The 13,710-nt window shown below is 54.8% G+C and overlaps 7 protein-coding genes across 7 annotated transcripts; 5 read left to right on the top strand and 2 right to left on the bottom strand.

The window, feature by feature from the left end:
• Positions 1–73: 73 nt before the first annotated feature.
• SPSK_10141 (uncharacterized protein) lies at positions 74–352 on the top strand (the record flags this gene model as incomplete). Its single annotated transcript, XM_016736695.1, has 1 exon — positions 74–352. The coding sequence occupies one exon, from the start codon at positions 74–76 to the stop codon at positions 350–352; it is 279 nt and encodes a 92-aa protein (XP_016588346.1).
• Positions 353–1,774: 1,422 nt separating this feature from the next.
• SPSK_09567 (uncharacterized protein) lies at positions 1,775–2,767 on the top strand (the record flags this gene model as incomplete). The annotated part of the gene is made up of 1 exon (XM_016736139.1): positions 1,775–2,767. One exon carries the CDS (start codon positions 1,775–1,777, stop codon positions 2,765–2,767), a length of 993 nt encoding a protein of 330 aa, XP_016588345.1.
• Positions 2,768–7,018: 4,251 nt separating this feature from the next.
• On the top strand, positions 7,019–7,339 carry SPSK_10095 (uncharacterized protein; the record flags this gene model as incomplete). Its single annotated transcript, XM_016736651.1, has 1 exon — positions 7,019–7,339. The coding sequence occupies one exon, from the start codon at positions 7,019–7,021 to the stop codon at positions 7,337–7,339; it is 321 nt and encodes a 106-aa protein (XP_016588344.1).
• Positions 7,340–8,113: 774 nt separating this feature from the next.
• On the top strand, positions 8,114–8,365 carry SPSK_10176 (uncharacterized protein; the record flags this gene model as incomplete). The annotated part of the gene is made up of 1 exon (XM_016736726.1): positions 8,114–8,365. One exon carries the CDS (start codon positions 8,114–8,116, stop codon positions 8,363–8,365), a length of 252 nt encoding a protein of 83 aa, XP_016588343.1.
• Positions 8,366–9,159: 794 nt separating this feature from the next.
• Positions 9,160–9,438, bottom strand: SPSK_10933 (uncharacterized protein; the record flags this gene model as incomplete). The annotated part of the gene is made up of 1 exon (XM_016737164.1): positions 9,160–9,438. The coding sequence occupies one exon, from the start codon at positions 9,436–9,438 to the stop codon at positions 9,160–9,162; it is 279 nt and encodes a 92-aa protein (XP_016588342.1).
• A 171-nt stretch (positions 9,439–9,609) lies between these two features.
• SPSK_09056 (uncharacterized protein) lies at positions 9,610–11,250 on the top strand (the record flags this gene model as incomplete). The annotated part of the gene is made up of 2 exons (XM_016735637.1): positions 9,610–11,115; positions 11,185–11,250. The coding sequence occupies 2 exons, from the start codon at positions 9,610–9,612 to the stop codon at positions 11,248–11,250; spliced, it is 1,572 nt and encodes a 523-aa protein (XP_016588341.1).
• A 540-nt stretch (positions 11,251–11,790) lies between these two features.
• SPSK_08920 (uncharacterized protein) lies at positions 11,791–13,605 on the bottom strand (the record flags this gene model as incomplete). The annotated part of the gene is made up of 1 exon (XM_016735505.1): positions 11,791–13,605. One exon carries the CDS (start codon positions 13,603–13,605, stop codon positions 11,791–11,793), a length of 1,815 nt encoding a protein of 604 aa, XP_016588340.1.
• Between the last annotated feature and the right edge of the window lie 105 nt (positions 13,606–13,710).

Below are 13,710 nucleotides of genomic sequence, written 5' to 3'. Positions count from 1 at the left end.
AAAAACAGACGGGGCCGGGAAGACAAAGGGCACCGCAGAGCCACGAAATGGAGAAAGAGCACGCGCAGCCAGAATGTCGAAGCCTGGAAGGAGCGACTGCTGCGGTGCAGAAACGTGCGCATCACGCTCGCTTGGCCTCGCGTTTTGCTCGGCGACCGGGCCAGGGCCAGTGCCAAATGCCCAGTTCAATGGGCGACGTCTTGGGCCGGAGGGATTCGTGTCTTACTCATTCTGCCTGCGGATTCCTCAGAAACCGCAGCAGAAGTGGGTCTCGTTACGAGAGAATGCGAGACGAACCAAGAGACGGACCAGGGCTCCATCGAGGTTCACCGCCGCCGCCGGCTGCGCGTAAAGTGCTGACAGGGCTAGTACGTAGGACGTACGTCGTAAAGGCAGAGCGGACGGTGTTTGGGATTGGGGGGCTGTTATGACCGGGCTTCGGAGAAAAGAAGGGATTCTGGCATTGCGCCAAAACGGTGGTTTGTAAGATGCATTGTCCACCGTTTTCTCCGTCTTCGTACTTTCTCAGGGCGCGCGCCTTTCCCCTGCGTGCTAGGCGTTTTGTTAGCGTCGTTTGGGCAGTGTTTGTTTTGTCAGCTGTGTCGCTTTCTCGACTTGGCAGGTGGGGCCCCTGGCCGTTCATGCTCGTTCTCGCTGTCACTGCCGTCTCCGTCTCGCGAATGTATGACAGATCCGTTCTGTGCTTGGGACTATTTTGTACAGTTTTCCCGGCACCACGCCCTACTAGCCCCACAGCGCCCTGCGAGTCGTGCCTGAACGAGGCAGCAGCATAACCTCCGTCCCCGACTTTTCGCTCTTTTCTCGCTTCCCTTTTTTGTCAGCCACGCCCTAGGTCGTACTTTTGTAATACGTCCTTGTACAGAATACGCGGAAGGCGCCTCCGTTTTGGCTAGCCCCACGCCCCCCCGTACTTGCCCTAGTGCCTGCCCTGCCCACTGCCCTGGGGCCTTAGGATTTTACTGCTTGGTAAACCCCGGCCAACGGAGACAATGGAAAGTGCGGACCGCCCACGGAATTTTGGCTCGAAAATACGGTGAAATCGGGGAACGGCAAGACTGCGCGTCCAGACCTCAGGGACAAGGAAGGGGGGTGTGCGACGAAAAGGGTGACGAACTAGGCTGCGCCAACTCGCAAAATGGTCGCTTTCGCTTTCTCGTCACGGACGTTGCTGCTGTTATGGGCTTACGGGTGAGGATTTGGATTGCAAACCGTTTCTTCCTCTCCTTCTTGTTCGTCTCGTTCCGTGGCATCCATTTCGTAGTTAATAATGACCCGTTCGCCCCTTCCTCGAGTCTGTCTTCTTTCTCGATCTCTCCTTCCATTCTCAATTCAACTCAACTCGACTCTGCAACTTGCACCTTCCTCAACATAACAGGAAGAGAACAACAACAGCATCTGCAAACAATCTTGACTTGATCTCTTCACGAGCTTCACCTTTCCAGTCCCCCTCCAGTCCATGACCACTACCTCTCCATTATTACATAACTTCGCAGCCCCAACCAGGTTGCCCAGTCATACTGACAAACCGCCGCCATTTTTCGCACGCAAAACTCGTTCGCCTAGAACAAAGTAGCAGACAAAGCACGAAAGCCCGAGAACCGCCCCACCACAACAGCCGCAGTTCCGCAATCGGGTCTTGTCTTTCACCATCTCTTTGAGTCACAGGCAGCCCTCTGAGAGCCCTGTGTTTGTCCATACATAATCTATCCACACCCAAAGTCTTTTTTGGATACTACTCTTTTTTCTCTTCACAATGTCTACAACAACAACAACATTCTCGTCCACCAAGACGTCACCCCTTGCTCCCTCTCCCTTCTCCGCACCACAACGCAAGACCATGAGCATCACACAAACCTACTTCCTGGCCCACAAGGCTCGGGCTAAGCTGTCGTCGCAGGCGGCCCGCCCTGACCACAACCTGCGCCTGCTGGTCGGCCACGCCAACCTCTTGGACACTCTGATGCTGGAGCTGGCCGATGCCGAGCGCGAGCAGGAGTCGTGGTTCAACCAGTCGGTGCGCGGCGCCAACAAGGCCCAGCAGCCGGCGCCGCAAAAGGCCGACCGCCACGTGCAGTGGGCCGACACCGTTGTCGAGGAGGCCGAGGAGGAGTGGCACGCCGACAACGACGACGACTCGGATGCCAGCTCCGACGCCAGCTCCGACTACAGCGAATCGGACGACGAGTTTGACGAAGAGTTTGAGCAGCAGTCGCCTGCGTCGTCTGTGGAGGACGACGAGGACATCCTGATGGCCGACGCCGCGCCTCTGCGCCGCGTGGCCTCGAACAAGGCGGTCGTGGAGACGGTCGACGAGGACGCGTACAGCACAGCAGACGAGGAGGAGGAGGAGGACGACGACGAGGCGTACGACGAAGAGTCCGACGCCGCCCGCCTCACCCTCACCCGCTCTCCCTCCCACTCTGCCTCGCCCGCCTCGCTCTCTTCACCCGCCTCATCCATCGCCCACATCTCGTCACCACCGGAACTGGTCATCGAGGAGGACTCGGACATCTCGTCCGAGGACGACGAGTCCTCGATGCCGCCATCGCCGCCGGCGGTGACCCTGCAGTCCTTTGACAAGAAGGCAGCAGCGGGTCTCGCCAAGACGGCGGCGACCACGGCCATCAAGGCCATTGCGTCGCCACAAGAAGACGACCACGATGCTTTCGACGACGACAGCACAGCACACTACTACCTGCCACCGCGCAACCCTGCAAGGTTGATCACGGCGCTGTCTGTCTACTAAGACAAAAAAACCCTATCCACCTTTTTTTGTCTTTTATCTCTCACGAAAGCGTCTTGTTTCTTGCATCTTCTTGCATAGCGAATACCTGTTTTTCATATTTTATCATTTCATTTCTCGGATACCATTTTGGCGGGTTGTCTTTTTAGAATCACACAAAAAAAGCGATTTTTCTGTTTTCATTTGTCTACGGGGTTTTGGGAACTAGAGCAGGTTAGCTACAACATCTCCAACATTTACGGGCACCGCACTCCCTCGAAAAAGAGAGGTTGAGCGTAGTCGCCTACGAATATAATTTATTCAAAGAAAAGCTTTACAACAGTTCAAGTGACCAAGCAGTAATGTAATCGTAAAATATCAAAGAAACTTCATGACATGAAAATACGAATCGTACCAAATTAGGCACAAGTTGACACGACGGACGGATACGATGGGCAGCAAGTGACAATGCTTTCTTTTCTATTTTCTTTCCACCTGTTTCTTCTTTATTCTGCTCCTGCGTTGGGGTAGAGTGTCGGTGCAAAAAATAAATGAAAATTACGACTGGATGGACCCCTGTCCTGCTGGAGGACAGCGAATCAACATCTTTGATCGGCCCTCCCTAGGCAGCGCTGTTTCAGCCGCCAGGCGACAGACAGTGACGACAACGCCGATGTCAACTGCCAAAGTGTCTTGTTTATTGTACATCTCTGCTTTTTCAACACTTCATTTTCACATCAATCACTGAGCTACGTCGTACATGATGTCGTCGATGTTTTCTATGATCTAATCGGTAGAGTGCTGTGGGGACATGGAGGGTGAAATCGATTGCGAGATACCGCCCAGCTAAGGGGCCATCGAGGAGGCGACAACCATAAAGATAACAAAAAAAAAAAAAGGTGGGCGGCTGGCGGATAGATAGATAAGGAAATTTAGTGCGATTGAGCGAGCGATAAGGAGAGTCATCGTACGGGAAAGGGCCAGACCAGATCGAGGACCAGTCAGTCCATCGTAACAGCGTGAGGCCGAGAAGGAGGGGCCCGGGATGGGACCCACTCTGCACTTTTGCTCCCTACATAAGTGGGGTCCATTCTTGGGAAAGAGTCACGGGCGCGACAGCGCGCGTGGATAGCGGTGGGGCACAGTGGTACAGGGACGGTGGGGCCTCTTTGGCCGAGGGTGGGCGTCGGCTTTTGTCACGCATTTTGTCACCTTTTGACTCATCCGCTCGTCACTCCGTCCATGCTGCCCGTAATTACAGACCACACGTCCGCGTCCAATCAGGAACCATCTCTGGACCTGGCACAGCCCTTTGTGCGAATTGCTTTGAGATTTCAAAGCCCTTTGATACTGTTTCCTTCATTCGGCTCGTCGTCGGTTACGGAATTGCAATGGCCCTTTAACAATGGCTCTCTTCTACTACGCCATCCTTTGTCGAGCTTTTTAATAACCGCCCAAGAGTTGCGTGACACTTCGAGTTTTTCTTTGGATGTTCGGCTTGAAACTCAGAGACACCCAGGTCGTGTGATTACAAGCTTACATATCCCCAAACATCACAAAGAGGGGTCAAACGGTCGTGGTTGACATCGCTGTCCTGTCTTTCGCTTTTCTGCTGATACTACTGGTGAGAAAACGACGAACGATGGCACTGGTGCTGATTCTGCTTATGAAAGACGACGGTTGTCCTACCCTGTAGTTGCTCGCCCCATCTTACCTAGGACAGACAAACGCCGAGGAGGCTGACCAATGCGACCAACACGTCAGAATCGTTGGCTATCGTCACGCACAACAAAGGGGATACCAATGAGGACCCAATACGGACAACGACGGTTTACCGTTTTTGGACAGACCCTTTGCAGTGGCATCATCAGCGGGAGCGTTTCAATGAGACAAAGACCAGTGGCCGAGCACGCCATCATTGGCTCATACGCTCAGTGGTATCATGCATTTGAAATCCGGGGTGTGAACCCCCAGGGATCTGACGTCTCCATCGTATCATTTTCCCTACTAACGGGGCTACAGTTAATCAGCAAACAGGCTTGTAGACAATCGTAGCGCTGCGGACGTTGGCTGTTGCTTTTCCATGGCCAACTCAGACTAAGGAGATAAACGACGACTCCGGATTTATGATCACCTCGCAGCACCAACGGACAATGGTCCGACAGCTGTCAAAAACGGGCTATTGGAAAGCCATCACGTTTGGGTCGTGACGATTCCTAAGCGGCTCTGGTCTGACCTCACAAAACCTCTCGGAAAACGGGGAGACGTGACAAAACAAAAAATAAGAGCGCACGCTCTGTACTCCGTAGTTGTAAATTGTAATTGCACAATGAAACGAGGATGCGCTGCAGGGGATACGCGCAAGTTGCTCAACTTTGCATATCCCAATTCGGATTCCGTTTTATGGCCCAACGTCAACCGTCGTCCAGCATCGATACTTGTCGGCCTCGCAACTCTCTTGACGTGGCCCTATCTAGACGAGTGCCAAAAGTGTAAAGTGGATAGATAGTATTAGGTTTGGCCCTGCCAAGAACCTGTGTCCTATTTCAAGAGACGTCCAATCTCCATCAAACTCCTAGGCAACGTCGGGTATCCTCCTCGTATTGGCCTTTGCGGCTGTAGTTGTCCAGGAGATACGCGACAGAGCGAGGCTTTGTGTGTAGGCACGTGCATTACAACTATGACAGATGGACAGATTTGATAAGTCGAGACAGATTTGGGCACAGGACGTTTCCGAATCCGTTGGGAAGGAGCAATAGGGAGCAATATGGGGCCGTTCCCTGCGCATACGACGTCGAGTTCAGAGTACGAATTACAGTAGGAACTTACGTTGCGTGTAAAAATAGTAGCAAAGACTAGGCTACGAATAAATACTCCACACAACACGGAGACGTACATGGCCCACTTTCAGAATGTGGGAGCCTGGAAACAAGCGAGGAATTGTATCAAAAAGACGCCATTTTCGCTCTTCTCGTTTTCCAGTTCTATTTACAGAAGCAATTCATTTGCGTATTTGCTACGCAACAGGCAGTCGTATTATTATTATATGAGAAAGGAACTGTTGCGCGGCTCGAACACTTTCCAAAACGGAGCTCAACTGCCACCTGCAATGCGACGTCACAGCTCAACAGCTGGAACGGAGTGCCGCAGTTGGGGCCCGAACGGATATTCTTTATATTCTGTTCGGAAGAAAGGCTTTCATTAACAATGGAAAAGACCCGACAGTAAATAGATTCTGTCGAAGAGTTGTCGTGAGCTCCGTGACCGGGCAAGGAAGGTGCGCCTGGCCTTAGCGGCTGTTACCGCTGGCCGTTACCGCTTGCCGTTTCCGGCGCAAACAGCACTCCGACGAGCGGAAAGACATCTGGTAGACGAAATAGGAAAGAGAAAGGTGGCTGTTGTGGGCAGTTGCAACTACAATCTATGTTTCTGTGCTGTTGCAAAGCCTTGTGCCTATCTCGGAACGTCCGTATCGATCGCATCATGTACGTTCGCAAAGGCCCTGTCGTGATGGCAGAAACGGAGCTGGAACACGGCAGGCAGCGGCAGTTGGACCACGAGGCTGGTGTGAAGTCAATTGATAGCATTCTCGCAATTCCCATAAAACGGGGAAGTGGGAGGGCTGCACGACGCTAGGTAACCGGCTGGACAATGGCATCTTGATCTGATGTATTACAGCTAGCCGTTTGTCCGCTGGACGACGTTCGGCCCTCGGTCTGGCAGCGACTATCTTTACGCATTGGGATCGTTACAGTTTCCCCAGGAAACGCGCAACCCGGCGTGACTCGACAGACCGAAGACGCGAGCGGCCGTGGAGCTAACAAGTAAACATCATGTGCCCCTGCCCATTGTATCGTGCGGGTCCTGCTATTTTACCCCATCTCTCGTCTCGAACCGTTTGCCGGATTTACCACCGATGGCCCGCTATTGCGACATAGGACACAGAAGCCAGATGACAAAACATCTGTAGAGCTCGACGACAGTGAGTTTGTTTCCCCAGACTCGTCTTGTTATGTCAGCACAAAGAAAACGTCAAATCAATCCTCCCGCGTGCTTTATCAAAACGGTGTTTGGGTTCTGATGGCCGTCTCGTACAGAGGCAGCACATTCAAATTATGCATGAATCTGCTGAGCCCTGTCAAAGCCTCGTACGGAGCACCGGGCATGATATCGTATTCGTACGCATCTGCACACACGTTCAAGACCCCGATCTGATAACAACAGGGCCATCGTCAAGAACTGTAAAATCAGTAAAGGAAATACGGCTTCTACGGAATGGTTGGTTTCATGGCGTGCTTGTCACGAGAAGACATTCGAGTGTCTGATACCCTGCTCCATACGCACGGAAGACTCACGCGCTCTGGCCCTTGTCAAGCACGAGGACTGGTGTTGATGATCTGGAAGGCACGAGAAAGCGAAGCATCGCTCAACGTGACAGCAAGTCGCGGCCCGGATGGGGCGGATTTGAGCTGTCAAGACAAGGACAAAACGGTCAAGCGAGATTTGCGTTTGCTCAAGGCCCTGAACATTGCGAATCGGAGCAAACGTTCCACCCCTCCCCCCGCACGACAATATGGATACGTTCGTACCTGTTGACGGTACCGTTCCTCTGGAACATGAAAAGGTGGTGAGGGGAGGTGTCAGACGGACACGGAGAGTTTGTGAGGAACGGGGGCACGAGTCGTTCGTCCGAGGCACAAGACGACAAAACACAAAAACGGTGGCTCACACCTGCTGATGACCTGCCGTTATGCCGTTATGGGACTGTCATACACTTGTTTGTCATCAAGGCGAGGGCGTGCGCGGTGTTAGCCTTGAAAACACGGAGTAAGGCCGCGTGGTGCTTTGACAGCAAACTCCATGTCGTGTCGTGGAGAGCCCGTTTTCAACCCAAATTGGAACTGTGTCTTGACCGTTTCGACACTCTTCTGGAATATCTTGTCCTGAGGCTCGTTTTGCACGCCCTTGCAATCCGTTTTTGTTTTGTTGGCGTCCTGTCCTCGTGGCCTGTCCGTCCGGGAGCGGCGGAAGAGAACACCTAGGGTATGATTGAGTAGGGAAATGGCGCCTTGGGTTTTTTGGACTCTGCCGCGCTGTTAAAACGGTCCATTCATTTTCTGCTAGGATTAACTCTGTTATGTTTCCGTACGACATACGCTGCCGAGTTATCCTAATGCCTCGTTGCCAACTAGCTTGGTCTTGTTTTATGCACGATCTCGCTTCTTCGCTCTTATGCTTCTGTGAGTTAAGGCCCTGTCATCCATACGGTTCTCTGCTCCGCTTCCCGCTCTCCGTCTTATATCTCCCAACTCTAATTTTTAAGCAGGGCTCCACTGGAGGCAAGATGAAAAGAGAGAAAAAACAACAAAAATGTCATGCAAAAAAAGACCAGAGGAAAAAAGGTACCGGAGCTCGGACGTCGACAGCACGTCCGACATGAACCGAGGACCACGGGGCAAACAAATTCAAATGGGTGGCGCGCTAGAAGGCTGCAAGGAAGCGCTAGAAATCTTTGAGCCGTGTGACTGGTTTTCGTCGTTTGGCTGCCATCCGATCACAAAGCATCCACAACTACGGAAGACCGAAGGTGGGACGGAAGATCGTGAAGCAGAAAAAAAATAGTGCAAAAAAAAGAAGAAAAAAACGATAAAAAAGAGGACCCAAGGAAGAAAAAGGAACGAGAAAAGGGCCGCCACGACAAGAAACTGTGGCCAAGACTATTTTGTTATTTGTTGCCGTTTTCGTTCTCGTGTCCACATTGTTGGCTTACTTCCACTTGTCAGTCTTGCAAAACTACACACTCCGAGGCGGCTATGTCGGCCGCAGCTGCGAGAATAATCATATACGCAATGTGCCTCGGAGCGTCGAACTACGACCACCGAGGGCCATGCTGGATTGAGTTGCTGCAGTTTTGAGCTTGAACATTGGTCGTTTCTTGGCACTGACAAACCATCCAAGGAACAAATGTAGTTTTACAATCAAAATTATTGGTAGATGGGCTGCAAGACTCTTGTCGCCGTTTTGTTGTGAACCCCGAGGAGACAGAGTCCAACGCCGAGGCGCCCAAGAAAGAGCAGGTCCAGCAGCCCAGACGGGTGTGGGCCTTGCGGGACATCTCCGAGCAAACTCCGGAGCCGCATCTGCATCGTCTTTGTCGTGTCAGTCCAACTCACGACTCAGGACGTCTCTTCTCTCTTCTAACCGAACCACGGACTCAGTGTTGATTATAGACATCTCTCGAAAACTATGTCGTGCATATCATGATTTATGCTTCAGCTGTCAGCAAGCTGACTTGTCGCCAGTGCTGAGCGAGTTGCTTTGTTGGCTATACTGTGTTATGTCGTATGGCGCATACGGCAAAAGCCTCCGACCATGCCAGAAACAACTTGCTCTTTCCTAATTTGTATGGCTTTTTCTCACGTCGTCCTTTCCCTATCCTTTCTCCTTTGTGTCACGAGGCTGGCGTTGCGTGAGGAAGGAGGGTGGCGCAGAAGGCGCAAAGGAGAGCAAATGCGGCCAGCACCTGCCGACATCAGCGCTTGCCATTGGCTACGCGCCTTCCTCTGTTTGTCAGGGTCCACGGGCCAACCCCGCATCACTGTGGCTGCGTCGCGACTGCCTGTCAGCCTGCCCTGCGCGCCTGCCACCTTGCCGCCTGTGAATGGCTGCATCGACTTGTCATTTGTTGGGAACATCTCTTAGCCAGTCTTTGTGACTCCGACTATGCCTGTGTTTCCTACGACCACACTCCCCCGACACTCTCATGGCACCCTAAACAATTCATCCGTGGATGGCGACATCATTTCGACGACACCTCCACGAACGTCCTTGACTCCTTGACCTTATCTTATTTCCTTATCGTCAAGATGCATCTCCCGTCTCTGATCTCCGCCTCGTCGTGGCTGGTTGTGCTCAGCGGCACGGAGCCTGCACGGGCGGCCGTACTACCGGCGACTATCACAAACGCTTGGCGGATACCGAGAGTGGCGTCGTGGTTCGGCGGCAGCGACGCGCGGCAGAAGGCGCTGGGTAGCCACGCACCGGAACATCGCGATACCGGCCTTCGGTGGACCAGCAAAGGTTTTGCCTCGCTCGGCGACTCATACAGCGCGGGCATCGGCACACACCTCGACGGCGGCAAGGAGGCGAGCTGCCGTCTGGGGTTTGGCGCGTATCCGGCCCTGCTGCACGTCGACCTGGGCTTCGACGCGGACGCGTCTGCCGGCAGCAACGGCAACAAAGGAGGAAAGGGCGACAACGGCGGTGATGCCAACATAACGGCGTTTCAGTGGCTGTCGTGCACAGGCGCGACGACCGCCGACGTTCTCGGCTCGCCGTCGTCCACCGCGTCGAATCCTGGCCAGATCAACACGCTCCTCACCGATCCAGCCGTGGTTGCGCTCGACTACATCACCCTCTCCATCGGCGGCAACGATCTGGGCTTTTTTGACGTCATCAACGCCTGTGTGTTCCGCTTTTATGGGTACTACTCGGGCACCTGCGAGGCTGCTCTGCGCGCCTCAGAGCTGCTGCTCGCCGAGGACGACCGCTCGACCGACCCGGCCTCGTTTTCTGCGCGCCTGACCGTGATCCTGCTGCAGCTGCTGGCGCGCGTCCGGTGGGAGAAGCACCCGCAGTTCCGCATCATTGTCACTGGCTACGCGCGCTTCTTCAACGCCGAGACCGATCTGTGCGACCGCGCGTCCATGAGCATCTGGTGGCACTACGGCAACGCGACTGGCGTGCCCGACAACGCCACCGACACCACCTACCTCACCAAGGGCCTGCGCCGCCGCATGAACGGCCTGGTGGCCGGCGCGAATCGCAAACTCAAAGCGATTGTCGACAGCGTCAACGCCCGCTACGGCAACACGCCCCATGTGCTGTTTGTCGACTACGACGACGCCTTTGAGGGCCACCGCTTCTGCGAGCCCGGCGTGGTCGAGCCGGACTACAAGCGCGATGCGACCTGGTTCTTCCTCGTGGGAGGCACCGACAACGGCGTCGATGTCCCGGACGATGGGCCCGACAAGGGTAAGGGCGGCAAAAATGGTAAAAATGGCAAAAAGGGCAAAAAGGGCAAAAAGGGCACAAAGGAAGCCCTCCCCCTCTCTGCACCAACCGTTGACCCCGACTCGTACCTGGTCGACCCGCTGCGTTGCCGTGGACCAGCCGACGCCCGCGGCGATTGGGGCGAACGCGCACTGTGTGACATGGTGCAGGCACAAGCAGCCAACCCGGCCCTGCTGCCGGTTGTTGGATCGTTTGACGCTGGCGACGCGGATGCCTCTGTGTATGGCGACGGCCGCCTGGTGTCCCCCGAGAACTCCATGTGGTACGTGCCGACGTACTACGGCAAGACGTTTCATCCAGTGAGTTTCCCTTTGCTACGTTGTCGGCATTTCGTTTTCTCTTGTCGCAGCTTTTGACTAACCGTGCAGCGCTCCAACGGCCATATGGCTGTGCGGGATGCCATCTATCGCACCTGGGAGGAGAACGGCATCTAGACCCTTTTGTCGTCGACCTATCGTCTCCGTCATGTTTTACGCCTGTTTGGCTTTTTTGTCATCTTTAGTTTACCATCATTAGCGAATGCCTTTTGTTCTTCTGTTGCCGTTGGACCCTCATTCATACCCAATATACCCAGTCCATCTTTTGCCCTCGCCTCATGGCACGCACATCTTCACGAAATAGTCAATGAAATTGATACGTATAGAGCATACATAGTTTACAGTTCAGTGTGCCCGATTCTCATCCACCGAGTACTTTCAACGTATCGTTGGTATTTTGTGATTTTTCGTATCTTATGATGTGTAATTGCTTATGTGCCACGGGCAGTGTGGCTTGTCTATGTTTTGGGTATCTCCAAACGTCCTTTCGTTTTGTTTTGTGTTCTTTTTCCGCGTTCTTCGCCGCGTCCTTGCCAATAGATCCAATGGCCATATTCGCCTTTTCCAAATCCATTATCCTGCCGCCATTCCGTGTTGAACCCGTAATCTACAACAACCTCGCAAATGCTCTCTGTCTCTCTGTCTCTGCTTGCTCCATCAGTTTGCTGCCAAAATCTCTGCGGCATCCGGTGGCGCGCTGCTATCGATCTTTGTGTCGGCAAACCGCTGCATCTCCGCCTCGTGTGCCTCGCGCAGCGCACGCTCTGCCGCGTTCTTCTTCTCGTGGCTGACGTAGCTCGCGTACCGCAGCGTGCCCAGCGTCAGGATGGCCATGAAGATGATGCCCAGCACGGACCGCCGGATCAACACCCACCGCAGACCCTCAATCTCCGACCGCATCTCGCTGTTGAGCATAATCGTGATCTTGTAGCTCAGCTGCTGGATCGCGCTCTCGAGCGTCTTTTGCTCCTCCCGGACAGCCATCTTGCGGTCGTTGAACAGCTCCTTGACCACGTCGGCCAGCGTCACCAGCTCCTGGTTGACGGACTGGGACGCAATGTCCACCTCGTGCTGCAGCAGTGTGCGCTGCTGACGCACAAGCTCGTCGGCGCGCCGGCGGTTGTTCCGCACTTCAATGCTGAGCTCGGCACACGCTGCCTTGAACAGGTACGCCTCGTTCTCGACGTCACTCTTGCTGACAAGACCGGTCTGCGCCACATCTAGGTTCTGCGCCAGCAGCGTCCGCACCGCCTTCATGGCCGTGATGGCCTGTCCCTGCCGGTAACCACCGGCCTCGAGCTGCTTCACCAGCGAGTAGCTGTCAAAGTGATGCACATACGGCGGCGTGGTCAGGTGCGGTGGCAGCAGCTTGCTCTGTGACAGTGGCTGGCGTGGCGACGACGATCCTTGGTCTCCTGATTTTTGTTGCTGCTGTTGCTGCTGCTGCTGATCAGCCTGCTCTTGTTGTTTCTGACCCGGCTCGAGGATCGCGCCGATGGTGACCTTGGGCGGACCAAGCTCGATTACTGGTGATGTGCCGTCTAGAATGGCGGCGGCGATAGTGGCCGTTTCTGCTGCGGTGGTTGCTGTTGCTGCCGCCTCAGCTACTACACCAGCGGGGTCAGTGGGTTTAGCTGTTGTGGTCGGTCCGTCTGTGCGGCCCAGAGTGTCCTGCGCGTCCACGGCCACTGAAGACGCCTCTTGCGACGCAGACGCGCTTGTCGATGCCGCAGGTTCTATCGATGCAGTCGGAATCGTCTGGTCCGCTGGAGGAGCTTGATCGGCTGGCTCTGCTGAATCTGCTGGTGCTACTGCTGCTACTGCTGCTGCGGCCGGCTTTGCCTTGGCTCCGCTGGATGCTGTTCTGGTCCGCTTGCCATTCGTTTTGGCCGGTCGCTGCTCGTTTGTAGGCGCTGATGCTGGCGCAGGCTTTGGTTCTCCTCCTGTCGTTGGTTCTGCTGTGGCGTCCTCGGTCATTGGCGATGTCGTTGTGGCGGCTGCCTCTTTTTCGTTCGTGGGAGTTTGCTGTGGGGCAACCGCCTTGCCGTGTCGCGGGAAGGCGACCTGATTCGGCATTGTCGCCGATCCAAAGGCTCTGCAGGCGGCTGGAGCCTGGTGGCGTTGTGGTATCCGAGGGCGCTGCGTATTCGCCTTGGCTTCGGCGGCGGAGGATGGCCGCTGTGCCCGCGCGAGGAACGGTGACACGGCCGTGGGTGACGCGCCTCGGGACCAGCTCGGCTGCGTCGACGGATGATATTGCGGGGCGGCGGCAGCGGCGTTCGTCGACATGGCCCTGGATGACGACGGCACTCTGGGAGACGCAAGGCCGTTCCAATCTTTAGAATAGCTGCTGCTTTGTCCAGCTGTCGTTGTCCTCGTTGTGCTGCTGCTGCTGGCACTGCCGGCGCTACGTAGGAGCTGCAGCTGCTGGCCCGGCGCGGGCGCCAGCGCGAGCAGCCTGACTGCGGGCATAGTGTCGATTGGATTGGATGGTGAGTCGGAGAGGAAGAGGAGGAGGTCGGGCAACTAGCAGGCGTGCATGGTCGTGGAAGTTTATTGTTTTTTCTTCGCGTGTCT

This window comes from Sporothrix schenckii (assembly GCF_000961545.1).
Source record: "Sporothrix schenckii 1099-18 chromosome Unknown Cont44, whole genome shotgun sequence".
NCBI classification, from domain to species: domain Eukaryota; kingdom Fungi; phylum Ascomycota; class Sordariomycetes; order Ophiostomatales; family Ophiostomataceae; genus Sporothrix; species Sporothrix schenckii.
This window is presented reverse-complemented; position numbering and strand designations above follow the sequence as displayed.